At 55.0% G+C, this 20696-nt stretch overlaps 1 protein-coding gene across 2 annotated transcripts in view; it reads left to right on the top strand.

The window, feature by feature from the left end:
- STX8 (syntaxin 8) overlaps positions 1–17706 on the top strand; it is a 241010-nt gene extending 223304 nt beyond the window's left edge. For both annotated transcript variants that reach the window (XM_082678912.1, XM_082678911.1), the window contains one exon: positions 17543–17706. In XM_082678912.1, coding sequence (XP_082535038.1) covers positions 17543–17610 — 68 coding nt within the window. In that variant the 3' untranslated portion in view covers positions 17611–17706. The remainder of the gene's footprint in view (positions 1–17542) is intronic.
- Positions 17707–20696: the final 2990 nt, after the last annotated feature.

The following is a 20696-nucleotide window of genomic DNA, read 5'->3' on the forward strand; positions in this document are numbered from 1 at the left end:
CCTCTCCTTTCCAAGAAGATGACCTTTTGGACCCAGAAAGGGTAACTGGGCTCCAGCTGCCTTTATTCAAGGTGCTCAGAGTGCTTCCCACGTATCTCGTTTATCCTCATGATGCCCCCGAGAGGTAAGTTTGTTTGAGATTTCTGCACAGTTATGATTATGCCTATAGATTCGAGTTCCTGGCTCCATGTCATTCTAAACCTGGAGTCTCATCCCCATCTCACTTTTCCTAACATAACTAAACCCTTCGGGGAATGAAATGTCTCAGGCCTTAGCCTAGCCAAAGGGTGATTTTTCTCCCCCTCCCTTTTTTTGTTGTTGTTAAGTTTGATTTATTACTTCGCCTTCTAGCCAGGCTCAATGGATGGTCAGAATATTATAAATAATGTGGATTGAAAAGATCGTGCTGAAATGTTTATTGCATTCTTAGAGCACAGGGGATGGCGTGGAGAGCGTGGCCGTGGGGAAGGAGGGGCGTGAGGAGGGGGTGGGAAGGCAAATCCTGTCCTGAGGCCGTGTTGGTGTGTCCACAAAAGACAGCACTCTGACGGGAAGGCTCGTATATTGCAAGCCGGCAATCAGAATGCAGAACTGTTCCAGCGGGTGTAAAGAATATTCCTCAAGAATGCCAGGACCATAAGGAACTAATCATTAGATGTCCCCCCCTCATCTCCTCACCCACAGTTCTCGAAGGGGGCTGCTAACACAGCAGCCACCATGCTTTGTAAGTAGCTCCCCAGCATCCCGGCTTTGGGGCGCCCTCCAGGATGGGGCAGCTGTGTGTGCCTGAGAAAGTGCCTCCTTTGACTGATTCAGCATCCAGTGCTTTAGCATCTTGAATCTCTGTCCTTCGGGTCCACTAGAGATACAAATGTTATCCGAGGTCAGGACCCGCCCACACACGGGAAATTAATGCCACATCGGCCCATTGGCATCCAGTGATCACATGTGAAGCTGAAGTCACACCAGGCTCTTCTTCCTCTCTTGGGCCTTTCCTCAGGTTTCTGTGAAGAAGGAGGGTCGAAGCTCCTTAGCAGTTAACGCCATCTGGGTCAACCTGATTCTAGATAGAAAAGTCTGGCAAACCAGTGAGATGGTGCTTTGAGTTGTTCTCTATTCTGAGCAAGGTCGTCTTTGGGCCACTCCAGGGGTGGTCCCACAGATCCCAGAACGTGGCGCTCTCTGTCAGGAGGAAAGGAGGCCGAGTAATATTGGTGCGGGACTGTGGGCAAGTGGGACTGGTGTGTCAGATACATCCCAGGCTGCGCCCCTTCTCCACGAGGCTGTGTGTCGTCAGCTGGGCACCCCGACCCATCATCTTTGCGGTACCCAGAGAAAGCCATGGCTCTTCCTGTGCTGTTAACAGATGACACTTGATTTTGTGGTGTGGAGAACTTCCAGCGAGCTTTTAATCCTGATCTCTAAGCCAGCGGTTCTCAAATGTGAGCGCCGGAAGAATCACGTGCGGGGCTTGTTCACATCCAGCTTCCCACCCCCCGCCCCCCCCCCCCCGCCACCAGAGACCCAGACTCAGTAGGCGCAGGGTGGGGCCCCTGAAATTGCATTTCTAACCAGCTCTCGGTGATGCTCCTGAGAGCACGCCACGAGTGGCCCTGCTCTAAACAGAAGCGCAGCATTTCCAGCGTTAGGGAGTTTTTGGTAATAACTCTCTCAGGAATATCTACAAATGGCAGCTGAATAAAAGTTCCAGGGCATGAAGGAAACGCGAACTGGGGCTGTTCAGTGTGAAAGAAAGAGGGTCCACTTGGTTGAAAATTGAGTCGGAATCATCTGTGTTGAAAGAAACCCATGAGCATCTGGTAAAATCCCAACATTTCACCAAAATGTACCTCTGTTCATTTACTTGAAAGATAAGTATAGGATCTGTTCTCTCCTAGAAGTTTGTATTCAGATCACTGACCACTAATGGGCAATATATTGATTTTGAGTTTGGCAGTACCGACTGTACTTACTTGTACCCCCTTGGAGTTCTTTAGAACCAATATTCTATAATAGCCTGTTTTATTGAGTTTATACCCTTTCATGCATTCATTCACTCATTTCTTTTCAACACACGTTGATCACTTACTATATGCCAAGTACTGTTGTAGCTGCTAAAATGTCCACGTTAGCTACCACCAAGTAAAAATGCATTTGAAATCCTTACTACTGACGCTTAAAACACCAAGCAGTATTTGAATCTAAACAGTGAGGTGCTATCCAGTCAACCGAAAACAAAAATGCGTACGTGTCGAGCACGTGTTAAATGACATCTGTCCTGGGCATCCGTGGGTAGCATGCTGGGGACACAGACATGGAAACACAGGATCTGTCCTCTCAAAGCATTTCAGACCATCAGGGAGGTAAACCCTGAACCCAATCAGTTGTTCATTTCCCCAAGTATTAAGTCTATTTCTCTAAGGCACGTGTTCGATATGCAGGAGCCCCCCAGGAAAAGCGGTCCCCAGACCGCCTTGGGCACGGGAGAGGTGGTGTCCCTGGGGGAGGGGACGGTTTTGAGCTGAGGCCCAGCACCGGTGTCGGGGTGCCGGCGGCGTGGAAGGCGGCGGAGGGCTCCGAAGCGATGCGAACGGTCCCTGCCAAGGCGCGGAGGTGTGAGCGAGGGCGGCATGTTGAGTGAGAGGCCAGGGTGGGAAAACCGGATCGTTTCTTTGAGAGTGTGTCAGAATTCCACTTTTTTATTTTGCTTTGAAATGATTTCTGAAGTATCTGACAGACCATGTTGCACGCAAGCCAACGAACATTTCAAAGCCAAATCCGACATTTTGAATGGCCTCTTCTACTTCTTTTCAGAAGAGTGGAGAAGGAGAAGTTGATGACATCATTTCAGTATTGTCCTCAAACACCTTTTATCATCTGCGCTCACAACACACAACTGAAAGGCAGACACCCTGTGTGTTTGTGGACAGTGTGTGAGAGGCAGACACCCTGTGTGTTTGTGGACAGTGTGTGAGAGGCAGACACCCTGTGTGTTTGTGGACAGTGTGTGAGAGGCAAACACCCGGCGCTGGCCTGAACACACTCGTGACACTCCGTGGCCATCAGGGTGCCTTTCTGTGGACTGCAGTTTTGTGGTCTCCTTAAGCCCCTTACACCCTGACCACCTTCAGAGGAAGAAAGAAGGCAAGGACTTGTACCTGGATTCCCGGGCTCCTGGGTTCCCTTATCCTTGAGAGGGCCTTGGGCCACATGTCGTAGGCCACCCCTGCAGGCCGGTCCTTAAGATGAGCCGGTTCCCAATCTTTGGGCTCTACCGCCCTGAATCCTGGGGCCTCAGATACTTCTGTTCATTCTTCTTGCCAATAGAATCCTTGCTCAACAGTTTTTAGGCGGACCGTATTCTAGAACGTATGGCTGGGAATCTTGCCCATTTGTTTGTTTTTTGAGAAGTCGGATCTTTTCTTTATTTTTGGCTGCATTGGGCTGTGTTGCTGCTCACGGGCTTTCTCTAGTTGCGGTGAGCGGGGGCTACTCTTCGCTGCGGTGCACAGGCTTCTCACTGCGGTGGCTTCTCTTGTTGCGGAGCACGGGCAGTAGTTGCAACAACTACAAGTAGTCTTAGTAGTTGTGGCTCGCGGGCTCTAGAGCGCAGGCTCAGTAGTTGTGGCGCACGGGCTTAGTTGCTCTGCGGCATGTGGGATCTTCCCAGACCAGGGCTCGAACCCGTGTCCCCTGCATTGGCAGGCAGATTCTTAACTACTGTGCCACCAGGGAAGTCCCGCCTGTTTTTGTTTTTCAGTCGGCTCATTGGTGACCTCATTGACCCTGGGCACCTGTCAGAGCTGCATAGGGGCTTGGAGGGCACCAGTGACCACCCCGTGTGTTCACGTAGGAACCCATGGTTTCCTGCCTCACTGACAGTTGGCACTACTGAGATGGCGCCTTCCATCTGTGAAGGTCAAGTTTTATGGCTCCTCAGATGATACACTGTCCTTAGAAGGATGTCTTGGTCGTGAAGAATGTTAGAGAACAGTCCTGGGTGGAGGGGGCATCGTTGCAGGGGTCCCCAAGACGGCGGCAAGGGCACCTTCACTCCACAGAGTGAAGAGTCCTATGGTGAGACTGTGCCTTGGGTGTGTGAGCTCTGCATCCCGACCGGTCCTGGGTATTTCCTACATTGAACTGCAAGCCCGCTGCTGCTTTGGGGAAGGGGCCCTTTTCCATGACCCAGTGCAGAGTGGCTCCCAAGTCTTTGTGGTCCTTACCCCACCCATCCTGGTGATGCCCGTGGGCTCACAACTCTCCTTCTACTAACGAGAAGCTAGCAGCTGACCCGGGTGCTGGATAGTTTCCACCCCATCCCTGCAGCCACGCATCTCACTGCAGCGATAATTCATTCAATTCACGCCCCAAAGCTGAACGAGGAGGCCGTTGGGGCGCTCTGGGTGGAAGACGCACATCCCTTCTGATAGAGCGAATATGACTTACATTTTATCGAAGAGCTCTTAATCTATTATTTGTTAATAAGTGTATTTTTCTGTTTGTGCATATAGGCATGCACGCTGTTGGAGAATTTTGCATGAGCGTAAATTTCAAAATCTGTTTTCCTGGTAGATTCTCTGAAGAGTGACGTAGAGAAGATTTTCAAGAATGGTGTGGGAGCCGTATGTGGGTCTCCCTGAGTGGTCATGCCTGAGGGCAGGTGGCTGGCCACATACCCCTTGGAGGCCCCTTTCTCCTGCGTGTTGGTGGCGTGCATTGGTGGGGGGATGTGGACAGCACTGGAGGCTTCAGGGGTCACGGACGGGGCAGGCCAGAGGGCCTTCTGTCCAAAGGTTGAGGACCATGAGTGCCACGTTTGTAGCGAAGGCAGTCTCCAGTAGGTGACAACAGCAACTAGTGGCAATTGAGAACATGCCGTGGGCCAGGTCGCGCTTGTTGCGTCTCCATGACAACTCGGGGAGCTCAGGGTTAGCATTCTCCTGATTCCAGGCTCAGAGAATTGGGTTCCTTCCCCAAGCGACAGAGCCGCGATTTGAACGCAAGCCATCTGGCGTCTCAGCCCACGTGCAGCTCCGGCTGTTACATTCTGCGGCCTCCCAAGGAGGGAAAGCGTGTGTTCACGCACACGCGTGTACACGCTCGTCTTCCATCCCTTTGCTGCACCACTGGGAAGTGACACGCACGGTGCTGGGGGGTAATGGAACAGAGAGCTTACGATCACTTAGCGGTGATCACTTGAAAGCAGGGGTGACCGTCAGATCACAGTAGGGCTCGTTTTTCTGCCTCGATGTTGGGGATGGGCTTCACAGCCAAACTGAGGAACCAGGACATATGTTCTGGTTCTCTGGTAAAAGACTCGGCTCTTCAAGCTAAAGGACCACGTCTGCTGCTCTCCTCAGCCCTTATTTTTCTTTCCTGCCACGGCTCTTAGCAGTCGTCTTCCTTCTGCCCTCCCCACTGTGGCTCTTGGTTATATATAGTCCCTGTCACCTTGGGGGCCAAAGGAATGCTGAGACTAGGCAGGGGGCCGATACGGCCTCCAAGACACAGAGTGACTCTCCACCCAGAGCCCCAGGAACAGTGCTAGCCATCCCCACGTCAGCCAAAATGGATTGAACCGGCTCCTCCCAAACTTTGGGTGAAATTTTGTGTCTACTCTGTCATCCGATTCCTACCACCACCCCCTGGCTTCCTCTCGACTTCAGCCCCCAGCTGGTGGCCAGCACTCTGTAAAGTGAGAGGGCCCCTGGTCAAGGCAACAGCCCTCTGTTTAAGAAGCACACTTTCCACTGGGGCATGGAATTGTCAAAACCGGCCCCCCGAGGACGCTTGGCCACCCAAGCAGCAGTGCGCTGCCTCGTCACCCGGACCGCACTTCCCCGCAGACCAAGCAGTGACGGAGCACACTGGCCGGGGTCCCCCTGCCCTGGCAAGTCCTTCCTCTCCAGCTCGCCTTTTCTACACTCCACAATAAGTCCCCTTTCTGTTTCCACTTGTCATTACATCACCCTTCATTCCAGCAAACTCTCGTCATGTGTTATTTCTAACCTTACATATTATTAACATTCAGGGATAGCAGTTTCCTGATGCCATGTAGGAAGGCACCTTAATCTCACCTGCAATGTGTTTCCAGATCCCACCGTGGCCGGTTTCTGGAAGGTATCAGTACCCCCTCCCCCATGTGCTCCTGGAAGCTGAGGGAGAGGAGAGTGTGCCTTTGAGCCCCCCCTTAGCCTGTAGGATAGGAAGGGATGGGCTGTGTTCCCTTTCTAGCACTTAACCCCTTCTAGCTTTGGGGTTTGGTCTGTCTTCAGCTGCTGCGCCGACACACACACACACACACACACACACACACACACACTCACACTCACACTCACACACACACACTCACTCTCACATAGCAACTCAGTGAAGGCAGGAACGTCTGTCTGTCTGTCTTGTTCGTTGCTGTATCCCCAGTGCCTGGTACCCTGCACATGTTCTATCAATGTTTGTTAAATAAATCAGAAGCCGAGAGAGAGAGAACCCAGAGGGCATCGGCGTTGTTTCTGCTTTCCTCGCCAAATCGGGAGCAGGGACCATCTGTTTCATTTGCGGATTAAACACTGACGGAGCCGGCTCCATGTGTAACGTGTATAAAGGGTACCCGTGCCCAGCAGCAGTAATGGTGGCACAGGTGGCTCTTGTTAGGACTGTGGTGGCAGGAACAATGTGTGCTCGCCTGGGACCTGCTGGATCCAGACGGCCCGTGGGCCCTACACGGTGTGTCTGGGGAGGAGGGGTCCCCAAGGGGGAGGCTCTGAACACCTAGTTCACCCCATCCACGGTGTCCTTGTTAGCCTTGTTTACAGCGGGGCCTCTCCTGCCCTGCCCTTTGCTCTAAATACCTCTTGCCCGAGAACTTGAGGGCAGCTTTTCTTCCCTTTGATTCCTCGGGACATCTCTAGTGAATCAGAGGATACTTGCAAGGTGATAGGATATGTGCCTGTGAAAGGGAAGAGTTTGGTCTCTTAATGGTGACAGCTGTTTCAAGTGGGACCTCGGCCCATTCAGAGTAAGCTGCTAGATGCAGGACAAGACGGTAGGCTCCCGGGAGCTATGCCTCTGCACCGTCCTTCCAGCGCTTAGCCAGGAAGGCGAAGTTGTTCTCGTGTGACGCTGATACTTTTACAAATAATTAGAGACGAATAGTTGTTCTTGCTGATGGTATCTTTACTGAAGGATCTTGGTTACAAGTAAGGGGAAATGACTCTGGCTCGTTTAGGTTAAAGAACATGTAATTTATTTGAACGACGTTGGGTTACTTGCAAGAATCTAAGGGATGATGGGGCCAACCAAGTCTCAGGAAGGGTCAGAAGATGGGCAGGCCTGGGACCTTCCAGCCGGAGTTGGTAGAGTACCCCTCCGGAGCGTCCCCTTGACGGTGGCTGAACCCCAACTCTGTCAGTCCAAAGTCACAAAATTCCTGGAGAAGAAAGCCTGGTTCGCCTCACTGGCTCCACCGCTAGACCCACCAGCTGTGTCTGTAGGAGCAAGTTGAACAGCCATGGCCGCTGCTTCCTCCCCTGCCAATAATATGTTCCTTTGAGGTTTGAGACGCAGACACTCAGTTCACATCTACCACCGAGTAGCCTTTGCATCTTGGCCAAATGATTTGCTTTAAACAAAACACAGCAGATGGGTAAGCATTTGATGTATTGAGAAAACGTCCTCCTGATGGCCGCCTCTCCCTGCGTTTCTCTACCTGAGTTAGGACTTGAGCAGCAGCGCCTTCCTGTCACCTTGCCCGTTGTCCCTAATTGATGCCAGGTGATGCCTCCCAGTCCGTAGGGCCCAAACGAAGGGGTTTGCAATGGTGAATCCATAGCCTGACTGGAGCCACAGAAACCTTCTGATCCTTCATCGAGAGGGAACTGTCAGAACAAGGTGTCCATAACCGAGCTCCCGACCGTGTTTTCAGAGACACTTGAGTTTCTGCCAGACTCTCGCCGGGTTCACATTCCCAGGGGTACCAGTGCAGCACAGTGAGAGGGTGTTGCTTAGCGAATGTCGGTGCGCCGGAGAATTGGCATTAAGTGATTGACTCGACAACTCATAATCTGCTGATATGAAGGGTTATCTGCTTACAAGTGAATCCTGTTGAATTATGGCCGGGCAGTTGCCGGGCTGAACTTATCTCAGGGACGGGAAATGAGTAACGCTTTAAGAACAAAGATGGGACCTAGAAACTAGTCAGCACTTTCTGTGCAGGAAGCAACAGTAATGGCTGAGTTTTTACACAGCCCCTCCAGGGAACGGTGTCTTCTGCGGGGGGTTTTAGTTTTGTTTTGGGGAGGCAGGGGTGGGTCGATTTTCTGCCTTTCTCATGAGACCGGGAGACCCGTAAAGAGATGACGTGTATCTTTGCCCTGTCGGACCTGACCCGCAGTGAGGACTCAGTAGCTTGTGTTGAGTTTGGTTCTGGTGTGGGTAAATCTCACTCGCTTGGGCGGTGCCCTCGGCTAGGGCACTTGACCAGCAAGTCTGACCCCTCCGTTGGGACCTGATTTGCCCCGGGCCAGGGAGATGAGCTCTCAGGTCCTCATGCTGGGTGTCCACGAGCCGAGTGTCAGCCTCACCACTCCCACGGCTGTGACAGGGCCACCTGACGCCCAGCAAGGCCCTCATTCCTGGAGCCCAGACCCCGTGAGCCCGCCTTTCACTGGGCCTCCATCCGGCTCCTCTGCCCTGTCTCTTGCAGTCCTAATTCTTTTTAATTTCCTGTTTCTAGGCAAGTCCTTTTTCCCTCCTCCCCACACCTCCTCTCGGGTCACCCTCCCTGCTTCCTGCTGAGAACCGCGCTGCCTCTGGCCCCCAGATGTGTCTCTGCACCGCTCTCCTCCCCCCAGTCAGCTTCCTACTCTTCAGAGTTGCTTCTTGTCGAGTTTTTCTATTTACACAAAGCAGGACCTCCTGTCCGCATTGAAATGGGGTGCTCATCCGGGGCCTGGGCCCTCCGAGGACAGGGGGAGATGCCAGCGCCAGGAGGGTGCCTCTCCCCTTCCCACGTCACCCCAGCACAAATCCAGCCCAGGCACACTCAGGGGAACCAGGTTCATCCCTCCAAAAACTCATTTCGGAGAAGACCCCAGCTCTCACCCTCAGGAAGCTGGTACTTTCCAGAATGGAGGCAGTGTCAGCACCCGTGTGTGCCAGGCCCTTGGCCGGGGAACGTCACGTAACCCTCCCGCAGCCTGGGGACACGTGTGTCGGCCCTGTGGACGTGGAACACGGAGGCATCGAGCGGCCAGCTCGCACGGGCCAGCAAGGGGCCGGGCTGGGGTCGGCAAGTCCTCCCTGTGCCCGGCGCCGTGTGCGTAGGCTGTGACCTTGTCGAAAGGCAGAGACACAAACGCCGTCACAGACACATTCCGTCGGCGTGACATAAAGCCCTGGGAAAGTTAAGATCTGTGCAATTCCAGTTTTCTTTGTTTTCAGTCAGAACCGAAACACAGGCACATCCTAGGCATGTTCTTTGCCCTCTGATGGATTTCTCTGAGGGGCTGTGCCATCACGGCTGGCTCACAAGCCCTGGCATTCCCCCTCACGCGGCAGGACCTCCGAGGGCCCCCAGGTTGCCTCCTCCCACCCTGACGCTCCATCCCAGCCGGTCCTGCGGCTCCTCCCGCCCTCACGGGCTCTCATTCACCCCTGAGCCCCGACTTTCTCACGCAGAGACTGGGGGAAATTGTTGTTCTACCAGCTCTCTGCCCGACGGTGAGAAGAATATTGGGATCTGAGCACGTGTGCCCTGTGGCAGAACGGGAGCTCTGACGTTTGTACTTCTTGCCATGCTGTCATTTTCATCATCATCATCATCATTCGTGCCACCACAGCTAGAGTGTCCAGGCTCCCCGGCCCCCGAGTCCCGCTCTGCCCATCCCCCCGCGTGGCGGGATGTCTCCCGATGTTGGGCACGTCTCTGGAGCTCCCTTGGGCCCCTGCACACCGTCTGGGTCCCCCTTTGGGTGTGCTTTCACCGTCTCCCTCTGCTGCCGGCAACCCTGTCCTCAGCGCACACCCTTGCCCTGCCCTTCCTCCAAGGCCTTTCACATTTCACTTTCCCGTGGCTTCTCTCGCCTGGTGCCCACAGCCAGTGTTTCGCCCGGCACAGCCGCCCTTCCTGTGGCTAATAACCGACAGGGATGCTGCCAGATACTCGCGTCCCACCTTTCCTGGATGCCCCCGTCATCGCCCCCGGGCCTCGGCTAGAGATGGGCTGGTTCTCAACTAAATGCCACCCAGGCGTTCCCCTGTTTCTGACCCTCTTCCTTCTCTTCTGGAACGAATGGCTTTTTATTTCTGTTGTTAAGCCAGGGGGCCGGCTTGCTCATCGGACGCGCGCAAGGCACCGGTTGGGGGCCGTGGGTTGTACGGGGTCAAGATCACTGTCCTCACAGCCGCCATTTATGGAGCGCCAGTTATGATCTACAAGTTTTAGATCCTTCATTTTATTGAATCCTCGCAGCAAGCTTAGGAAGTTGGTATTTTTAGGCTTGTTCTACAGATGGTGGAACCGAACTCAGAGTTAAGGAACTTGCCTGACATTTCATAGCTAGAAAGTGGACATGTTTGAAGTCAGGTCTCCCTGAGTCCCCAAACCAGTGCCCCTTCCGCCACATCAGACCGCACGGTGCCTGCTTTTGGAGACCCTGTGACCTAAGGAAAGAAGCGTGAATAAGTAAGATAAGAATTGAAAGATGGAGGCCAGTCATTGGAGAGCAGTGGCCTGGCTGTGAGCGCCTCTCTGACCCCAGGGAGGCGAGGTCTCTGTGGGTGGAGAGGTCTCTGTGGAGGAAGTGGACTCCGCCCTGGGGTGGGGTGCGAAAGGGATGAGGGTGCAAGCAGAGGAGGCAGGATGATGGGTGGAAGGTCTGTTGAGGGGATGGGGGAGCCCGCTGGAGCCGCAGAGGAAGGTTTACCCGCCAGCGGAGAAAGGAGAGCCTGGCGGGATGGGCTGAGTGCCAGATAAGAAAAGAACCAGAATCAGCAAATCAGAGATGACTTTTGCACAGTATTTTGATGAAAGCACAGTTTGGGGAAAATTCAAATGTGGAACTGTGGTGTGAAATAGATTCACGAGCAGGGAGAGAACAGAGGCTGGTCTCCGCACTGTGTCTGTGCAAACGCGGGCCCCCAGCCCAGCCGAGTCGCCAGGTGGGCTGGAGGAAGGCGGCCCGTGCCCGCGCCCCGCGGCCGACTAGACGCAAACACGGCTCCCGAGTGGGCAGGTGTGGGCCGAGGGGTGAGCTCAAGGGAAACTGCCACTCTTCAGCCCTTCAGTTAGAAAGTCAGAATGTCAATATGTTCACCGTCTCTGCACGGCCTCTACTCTTTTCTCAGCATATTTGCCTAGTAAGGGGATTAAAGGGAACATTTACATGAACTTTTGAAAGCCAATATTCCAGTTTTGTCTCTTCTTCTGCGATTCCCTCCCTCAGCTCAGGAGCCTGCTGCAGAAAGATCTGTGTGATCAGTGAGAACCCGGTCAATACATACGCAAATGCCACGTATCGATGGGCACAGCTGGCGAAAACAGCTCGGGGGCCTTTCTTAAATGTCCTCTGTGGGTCCTCAGAGGCTGCGTGAGAGCTGTTTGTGGGCCCTGATCCTTCCAGTGTGAAGAACAAAGCAGACAATAGGAGGATATACAGTTTGGTTCCAAACAGCCAACCACAGCTGGCAGCCAGTATGGCTTTCCTTGTGATGAGCAAAAACCAGATAAAAAGGCTTCCATAAAACTGGCCTTTGTATCCCCCTCCCTCCCGCCACCTCGCCCCTCCATCCCACACTCCTCTCCCTCCCCTCCCCCTCCCCTCCCTCCCCTCCCCCTCCCCTCCCTCCCCTCCCCCTCCCCTCCCTCCCCCTCCCCCTCTCCCTCCCTCCCCCACTCCTCTCCCCTCCCTCCTCCACTCCTCTCCCCTCCCTCCCCCACTCCTCTCCCCTCCATCCTCCCTCCTCTCCCCTCCCTTCTCCTCCTCCCCTCCCTCTCCCCTCCTCCCCCCCATCATCAGTGAGCATTAGGAGCCGTTACCCACACTCCACTGTGGCAGAGGTGTTGGCATCACAGCCTCCGTAATTTGCTGGTTTCCAGTGTTTCACTGGAAAAAATATGGACCATGAATCCCGATGGACAATCTTCAGCAAACACAACACTGTCCCTGAGAGACCGTGTTTCACATCCTTTCCCTGTTTGCAAAGGAGTTTTTCTTACATCTTTTGGTAATTGCCATGAGCTGGACTTGTAAATATTATAAGTGGTTGAGTAATACTTATCTGGTAAACTGACCAAAGGAAACGGACGGTTTTTTCCCACTCTTGGAAGTCTGGCATCCCAGGCCTGCCCCTGAAAGGGGCACTTGGGGATTGGAAGGGAAAATCTGCCCTGCCAGGTGCCAGCAGGCCCCGCGCAGAGCTGAGTGATGTGTGCAGGAAGGCTGCCGGCGTCCGCAGCCTCGCCCGGTGTTTGTGTGCTGGGTTTGGGGGCAAAGAGCATTCATTGTTTCAGAAGTTGGTAGGTTCCCAGAAGTTCCACTGTCTTTCCTGGGTCTGAAATGTCCAACATTTCCTTAGCGGGGGGCAGGGGCGGGGGATGGATGACTAGACCCCCTGAGGTTTAAGCCCTACTCTGAGGCAAGAGAAAGAAGGTCTCTCTGTCACACATGACGGAATGCTTTTCCTGTTCTTCCCGTGGCCAGTGGCCATCGGTGGCTTGGTCTCCCTCGTCCTCTAAGCTGGAACTACCTTTCTATATCTGAAGTGTTGGGGGCTCTTCCCTGCCTCTGTCTTTAAGGAATAGCAATCCCTCTGTGTTTTGCGTGGTGGTGGTGTGGTGGATTTTCTGATGATGCCTTTTGGTGATACTTACTGAAGTATCTGTAGATGAAACGTGTGGGAGTTGCTTCCAAAACATACACCAGGGACAGGGAGCGGGTGGGGGTATAGATGAAACCAGATCGGCCACGAACCCACCCCTGTTAAAGCTGAGTGGTGAGAGTTCATCACAGCTCCTTAGACTCTCCCGTCTGCTCTTGTATTTGTTTCAATTTTCCCACTATAAAAAGTTGCCCAAAGGAAGAAGGAAAGAAATGGGAAAAGGAAAAAAAAAAGAGAAGAAACTCTTTATCTCAGTTTTCCAGCCCAAAGACACCTGGGCCTCTCTCTCTCTCTCTCCAATAAACCCCGTGCTGTGTCGGGAATCAGGATCCCCACCCCCACCCCTAAGACGGGCCCCAGGGGTAAGAAAGGGTAAGAGCCTGGCCCGAGGGCTCCATCCCACCTGGATTCCAATCCCAGCTCTTCCTCTCACCAGCTGTGGGGCATTAGGTAAGAGAGTTAGTTTTCTAGAACTTCAGTTTCCTCATAAAAAAACAGACAAGAATTACCTGTTGCTGAGACTCGAGCAAAGCAACCTGGCCCGCTTTGAACAGTCCACGCACGCCGTGGCTCAGCTCTCCCTGGCTTTGAAAAGACCCTTGGTTTCTCTTTCCGAAGCATCCTTCAGAGGGGAGAGACTCCATTCAAGGAAGGTGCTAGAGCCGTGTTCACATCCCAGAAAAGCCCAAGCTCTACTCTTTGACCCAAAAGAATCCACAGGGCTGCAGCTGGCTTTGGCTCATCCCTGTCACCTGCCTCCTCAGAATAACTTCCTCAGTTGACCCTGCGCGCACCCCGGTTTACTTAAACCTGCTGGAAACCTCCTACCCAGAGGACCCCTGTTTGCTCTGAAAGGGTTTGAAATGTCAGTCTTATTTGTCGTTGATCTCAAAGTCCCACTTTTCATCTTTGGGCAAGAAACCAAGTTTATCACATATTATCAAGTTACGGTCTCTGGTGTCAGCAGGTGAAGGGCGTTTCATGTTTCACAGGTCTTGTGGACCCCGTCGTACCTTTCCTGTGGCACCATTTGTAGAATTCACGGTTTCCGTGGTAGAATAATCAGCGGCTGAAAGAGGAATCACCGTATTGACGATGGTTCCCGTAGGGCCTCCACACAGCCCACGCGGCGCTGTGAACCATCTCCGAAGTGCGGGAGCTTTTCCCCATCCCCCTGGGGTCTCTGCGGGGTTTGTAATTGGGATTGACCATCTTTCTCTTGGACTCAACGCGTTTTCCTAGCTCCGCTCTCCCCGTTGCTTTACCTCTTCTGTGTCCTTCTCGTTGGTGCCTGATGTTCCTTCCAGATACTCAATGCATTTATTGGTTTATAGCAAAAAGAATGTCTCGTGCCTCTTCCGTGTGCCAGGCCCTGCCCCAGGCACAGGGGACGTGGTGGTGAACACAGTCCCTGCCATAGACGCTCACGTGCCAGTGGCGGATGTAGATAGTAACTGACTGAGGACCCAAATCATGGTTGAAGAAGGGTCACTGCAGAGACAGAAGGAACACGGTCCATTGCAGGTCACGAAGGAGTTCCTGGAGGATGGGAAACTGATGCTGAGTTTTAGAGGATGAACAGGGATTAGACTGAGAGGGGCAGGAAAGACAGCACGGGTCCAGGCCGGGAGGCAGGAGGGTGCAGGGCACGTTGGAAGAACCGAAGTCAGGATGGCCCGAGCACAGGACACCGTGTGGCTTCACGGGTCGCAGGGGGCAGATGACGCAGGGCCTTCAAATGCCATGAGGAGTGGGGATTCTAAGCCGTTGGACCGTTTTGAGCCAGGAAGCAACCTGATCTGATTTCCATTCCAGCTCAATTGTGGGGAAAGGATTGGGTAAAGGGAGCGGCTGGTCAGTGCTTGCAGTGACCCAAGCAGGAGATGGTGGTGACTATGATGCCTGAGGCTGCTTCCATCAGACCATGCGTAGAAACTCAAACCCGATGTATGGTTGCTCCTTCCCAGCCAGTTACCGCTCTTAATTTCTTTGTCCTGCTTTTCTCATAATCGCCCTGATTTGAAAATTCAGGGCCACTCATATGGGCCTCCCCTTGGGCCATCGCAGCCTTGGTCCGGAACCCGGGCCGCACAGGCAGCCTCTCAGCCCCACGCGCCCTCGCAGCCCCAATCCTGGCTGAGCGTCGGCGGCAGGACTTCTTCCTGAGCCACCACTCAGCCCGTCTTCTCCCCTTTCCTCAGAAACGCAGTCCTCCCCCTTGGCTTTAGGATAAGCCTGGGCTCCGGAGGGCCAGCAGTGGCCCCTGACGCTTCACCTCGGTCTGTCTGCTTCCCTCGTTTTCACTGTTTTTTAAGGAAAAAGGTTGCACAATATAAACCTTGCCCCCAGCCAAGAAGCAGTGGGATTCCTGCCCAGGTGGAGCCTTCAGTCAGCCTGGAGATGTTTCTGGAGGCAGAAATGAATGAAAAGATGTGTTCTTCTGCTCTGGCAAGAAGGTGGACTGAGAGAATGTTCACTCAACAGCCACACACACCCCCACCGCCTTACTACAAGCATCTTGAAATGCTAGATGAAATATTACAACCCCCCCTAGAGCGTTAACGGATGGCTGAATTTACAAGGAAGAAAGGAAATCCCAGATGAAAGAAATGGAGGGAGAGCCAGAGACCAGCACCTAAGTGAGACCATCCGTGGCCACAGTGACACAGAACAGGGTCGGTAGATTCTGTGAAAGGCCAGCCAGTAAATGCGTTAGGCTTTGCAGACCCCAGACAGTGTGACGCATCTCCTTTTTCTTTTTTGACAACCCGGTAAAAATACAAAAACCACTCTTAGCTCATGGGTTATATAAAGCAGAGCACAAGGGACTTCCCTGGTGGCGCAGTGGTTAAGAATCCGCCTGCCAACGCAGGGGACGTGGGTTTGAGCCCTGGTCCGGGAAGATCCCACATGCCGTGGAGCCCATGCGCCACAACTACTGAGCCTGCGTGCCACAACTACTGAAGCCTGCACGCCTAGAGCCCGTGCTCCGCAACAAGAGAAGCCACTGCATATGAGAAGCCTGAGCACTGTGATGAAGAGTAGCCCCCGCTCGCTGCAACTAGAGAAGGCCCATGTGCAGCAACGAAGACCCAATGTAGCCCAAAATAAATAAATATTTTTAAGAAAGAGGCACACTTGTGGCAAGGCTAGAGGAAAAAAATGGATGCATGAACAGGTGGTGTGAGAAATAAAAAGGACTGAGATACAGCAGTGTTTAAATTATAGGAGAATATAATGAACAATCTTATACCAGTACTTTTGGACACGCAGAAAAAATGGGCAATTTCCCAGAAAAACATAATTTAACAAAACTGACTCAAGAAGAAGGGGAAGCAGAATTCCCAACGTGGGGAGCTGTCCAAGTGTGGCGTGAGCGTCGAAAACACCTTGAGCGGCTGTTCACTCATCCATTCAACGATTGTGTCTTAAGTCTCCACACCAGGCACCGTTGCAGAAAGCTGGCGATGCAGCCGTAAATAGAATCATCGGAACTCCACACGCTGTGTCCATTCTGTCCAGCAGAACTTTCTGTGAAGATGGAGATGTTCTCTGGTGTCTGTCTGATAGGGTAGCCATCGGCCACATGTGGCTCTTAAGCTCTGGAAGCCTGACGTGGCCAGTGGTTATCTGGTAGCCAGTAAGGTCAATAACGTTAACGGCTTCCTGTAAGAGAACAAGCTGCTGAACTCTGGCGACCCTGAGCTTTCCCGAAACGGCTCCTCAGTCTGAGGAGGGCAGTCCTGGGGGCCAAACCGCCACGTGACCCTGACTCCCCTGTTACTCGTGGAGCATTTTCACGTGCTTCACCTCATCTCCTCACTCCCCTCTCGGGGCCTTCATTTAGCGAGCGCTTGCGCCATCGTGGCCGGGCCCTGTGTCTGACACGCCACCACCGTGCTGGCCTCCGGGGTGTAGGAGGCACTCCTCACCCACCAGGGAAGTCAGCGTGGAAGGCAGTGAGCGCGTCGGGGGAAGGGGCCGAGTCCTCCTGGGCCCTCCCTCTTCGTCAGCGGTGCAGGGATGGGCGTTGTGAGTCCAGCCGCGTCAGCTGGGGGAGACGGGGCGGGCTTGGCGGGCAGAGCTGGACACAGGGAGCAGACTGGCCGGGAGGGCCGATGCTCTCCTTTGTGGTCCGCAGACAAGAAGTTGAGGAAGTAAAACTAGAAAGTGTTAATATAAAAAAACTTAAAGAAAAAGTCTGTCTGTCAGAATTTTTTACGGAGGGGTGCCAAGTACCTTGGGCTCAAGAAGGAAAGCTAAAGCCATGTGGATGGGGAGAAAGTGGATTCTAGAATCAGTATTTCTTCATAGACACCAAGCCCTTTGCTTTGTCAAGGCCTCGTCAATGCACACAGAAAACGGGGCCGAGCTGTGCACAGAAGCCGGAGCGGGGGCCTGAAAGGGGAGGCCCCAGCAGGTCAGGAACGCGGGCACTCTTCCGGCACAGCTCTCGAGGTGGCGAGATGGCAACTCTCCGGTGTCCCTGGAGCCCCTCCCTTCCGCAGCCTCCAGCCTGCACAACCAGAGGCCGCTGACAGCCCCCCCACACCGGGGCTCCCTGGAGAACTGCATCCAGTCTCTCAGAAGATGTCTCACGGGATGGGTGATGCTCGTCTGGTGTGAGTCCTCATAGGGGGTCTCGTATGCTTCTGTTTTTCAGGGATGATAATGGTGATTCTGTTGCTGCTCGTGGCTATTGTGGTCGTTGCAGTCTGGCCTACTGACTAGTGGCCGTCAAGGGACCACAGCCGGGACACCTGCCGGTGATGGAGTCAAGTTCAGCATCCTCTTGCTGCCCGAAAGCCACTCAATAAATACCCCCAAAGCTCTGACCTCCTGACGTGCGTTGCTTCAGCAAAGGCAGATCGTGTGGCAGCTCCAGAGAGCTGCCGGGGTACTGGGCAGTGTGGCCCTCGTGGGTTCTGCCTTGGTCATTGGGCTGCTAGCCCAGGGTCCCTCAGTGGTCACTGCCCTGTGGCTGCTGATGGAGTCCGGCCACCCCACAGCGTGCTGGGCGCCCTGGGGGGACGATGGCGAATTCCTACGCAGCTTGTGACCTCGAGTGTCTAGTCTGCTCGGGGAAGTCGTGCCCATGTGGGAGACCAGTGAACAGACAAGGCCACGCGTGTCCGAGAGGGAGGAAGGAGTGACATGAGGAAGGAGACACGCGCAGGCACGTGTCTCTGGGCAACTGCCGCCCGCCTCACTGCCCGCGTCCCCCCCCGAGGCTCGCCACTCCTCCTGGTGAAGTAGCTCAGGACTCTGCTTTAGGAACCACCTTCAGACCCAGAAGCACGTTCTTGTTTCCTCCCTCGGTGTAGTAAACCCATCTTCCCAGGCTGAAACGTCCTGTACGCAGCTGGAATCGAGTCTGATGAATGTGATCAGGCAGGAAGGTAGCGTTTAGGGTTCAGAGGAAGGTGTGATTATGCAGGGAGGAGAACAGTACCTTGATTTGGCTCCTAAACTGGCCCTGACAACCTTGTGTGTGTGTGTGTACTGCACGCGTTGCACACGTGTGCACGTGCGTGATGGCAAGGGCAGACGTGTGGGCTAGGCCTGCGAAGGGTGCCGGGCCTGCGGGAGCGGCGGTGAGTCTGGGTTGGAAGGGGCAGCGGGCCAAGCTTCGTGCCCGCCTTCCTGGCCACGCGGAAGGCGGGCCGGGCCGGCGGGCCATGCTTTGCGCTCTGTGGCTCCAGGGGAAAGAATTGGTGATGAGAAACTAGGGCAGTTTCCAAGCACAAGATTTCCCTGGAAGAGGAGAGATCGGGCAGCTGGGAGGGGAGTCCTGGGGGGTCTCCTGTGGATTTCTTAGAGACTGTGGGCGGCTGCTCTCCAGAAGGCGTGACCTGACCCATCTCACCGCATCCTCCCTCCCCGGGGAGCTGAGGCACCAGGAGGACCGCGCTGCAGACTGGCGACCCGGAGACTCCAGCGCACAGCGAAGACCTGGCTCCAGACCCCAGGCCTCTGTCAGGGGAGTCAAGGTTCTGTGCTTGGTCAGTTGTTAAGTCGCCGCAAAGGCTGGGTGACCCTATTCCTAGCAGTTCCCCGCTAGAGGGGCCAGGTCACTACCAGGCCACCTGGGCAGCCCCGCTGCCACCTGGTGTGTGTGTGGCGGTGACACGCGGCACTCTTCTGGGAGGTGGTCTAGCCCTGGACTCCGCTCCGGGCCAGCTGGGACGGCGCTGCAGTCACAGTCACCCAAATCCGAACAACCTCACTCCATCCCCAGCGTCGGTGCCTCCCTCCTGCTGCCCGTCCACGCAAGTCGGCTGGGGGCCCAGACCCGGGCTGCTGGGACAGCCACGCGGGCTGTGGCAGAAGAAAGGGGACTCTGGGAACGCTCTGCCCAGAAGGGAAGCCGTCGCCTCTGCTCGCAGCTCCCTGGCTGGACTCACCTGATCTGCTCAGCTAGAGGACCGGGAGGCACCCAGAGGCAGAGAGCCTGAGCTAGGCAGTGCCACCCGCTGACAGCCACGCCCCTCGCCAGCAGTGCGAGCGCGAGCCAGATACCCTTCCGTGCCTCCGTTTCCTCCTCTAGAAAATGGAGAGAACACAGCTTCCTGCCTCCGGGGCTGACTGCGAGGGTCGCGTGAGCCAGCACGTGGCAGCACGGAGCACCCCGAGGGCCCCAGCTGACAGCGGGTTCTCTCTCTACCCCAAGCCTACAACCGACCCCCGGCCCGGGTGGCCTCCGCATCCAGGGCTCGAGGATCCTACCCCCTGCTTCCGACCCGGTGCCCGCTGACCTCCAGGGCTGCCAGCACGTGCAGAGCAGGTGAGGCCCTGGGAGCCGTGTTCAGACTGGCGGTGGCCCAGGGACGAGGGCAGGAGCGGGGCAGCCGTGAGCAGGAGACACGCTGTCGGGGGTCGGGACGGGGAAGCACAGGAGAGAACACGGAGGCAGGCTTGTGTCGGGAACCAAGGCGCTGTGCTCCCGAAGGAGCCGGGCCGGACGGGGGCCAGGCGCCTGCGCACCCTAAGGCGCCCTGGGAGGCACTTTCCGCGGGGGCAGGGCGGTTGCTAACGGATCTCCTAGCAGAAGATCAGGCATCCGCAGAGCACATCGTTCAGTCTTGTGCCAAACCCCAAATCTGTATAAACAGCGTCTCCTTGGAGCCCCCCACTTTGGGGCTCACGGGAGGGGGCGCTGAAGGTCTGTTTGACTTTCTCACCTCCGCTTGCTCAGCATGGAGCCCTGGCAACTCGTGGGGGGTCTTTGAACCAGAGCCACGGCGGCCTGGCTCGGCCACACGGAAAGGCCTTTCCGAGCCAAACGCTCAGCTGATGTGCGCACACAGCGCTTCTGTTCTTTCGACTGAGTGGGCTCTGGGCGTGGCCCAGCCCTTCCTAGCCGGGTGACCTGGACCTGCAGACAGCGGAGGGGGTAAGAAGCTGGTCGGGTGAGACCCTGAGGACCTGCCGTCCAAGGCCTGGGGTGGTGCCGGGCAGGGAGGCTCCCCCTTTGGGAGATACCCACCCCACTCTGAACTGAGGGGCAGCCCCAAATTGCCGAGGCATCCCGAGCGGCTGGGATGGGCCACTCGGGGTCTGTTGTTACATCAGGAGCCACCCTGGGGTCCTGAGGCATTTTCCAGCTGGGTTTGGCCAGGCCTGGTTTCCCCCTTCAATGGCGTCAGGCCCAAGGTGCCAGGCGGCCGGCAGGGCTCTGGATCGGTGGTGTAAGCAGTTAGTTAGTAGTACCCCAAGCGTAGGGAAGAGAGGCACGACCCGTCACCTTGGGTGCGTTTTCGATGAAAGTAAACTTTATTAAAATAACGTCGTAAGTACTGTTTAACTGAACTGATGAT

The sequence above is a fragment of the Grampus griseus genome, assembly GCF_964374135.1.
Source record: "Grampus griseus genome assembly, chromosome: 20".
Classification (NCBI taxonomy): Eukaryota; Metazoa; Chordata; class Mammalia; order Artiodactyla; family Delphinidae; genus Grampus; species Grampus griseus.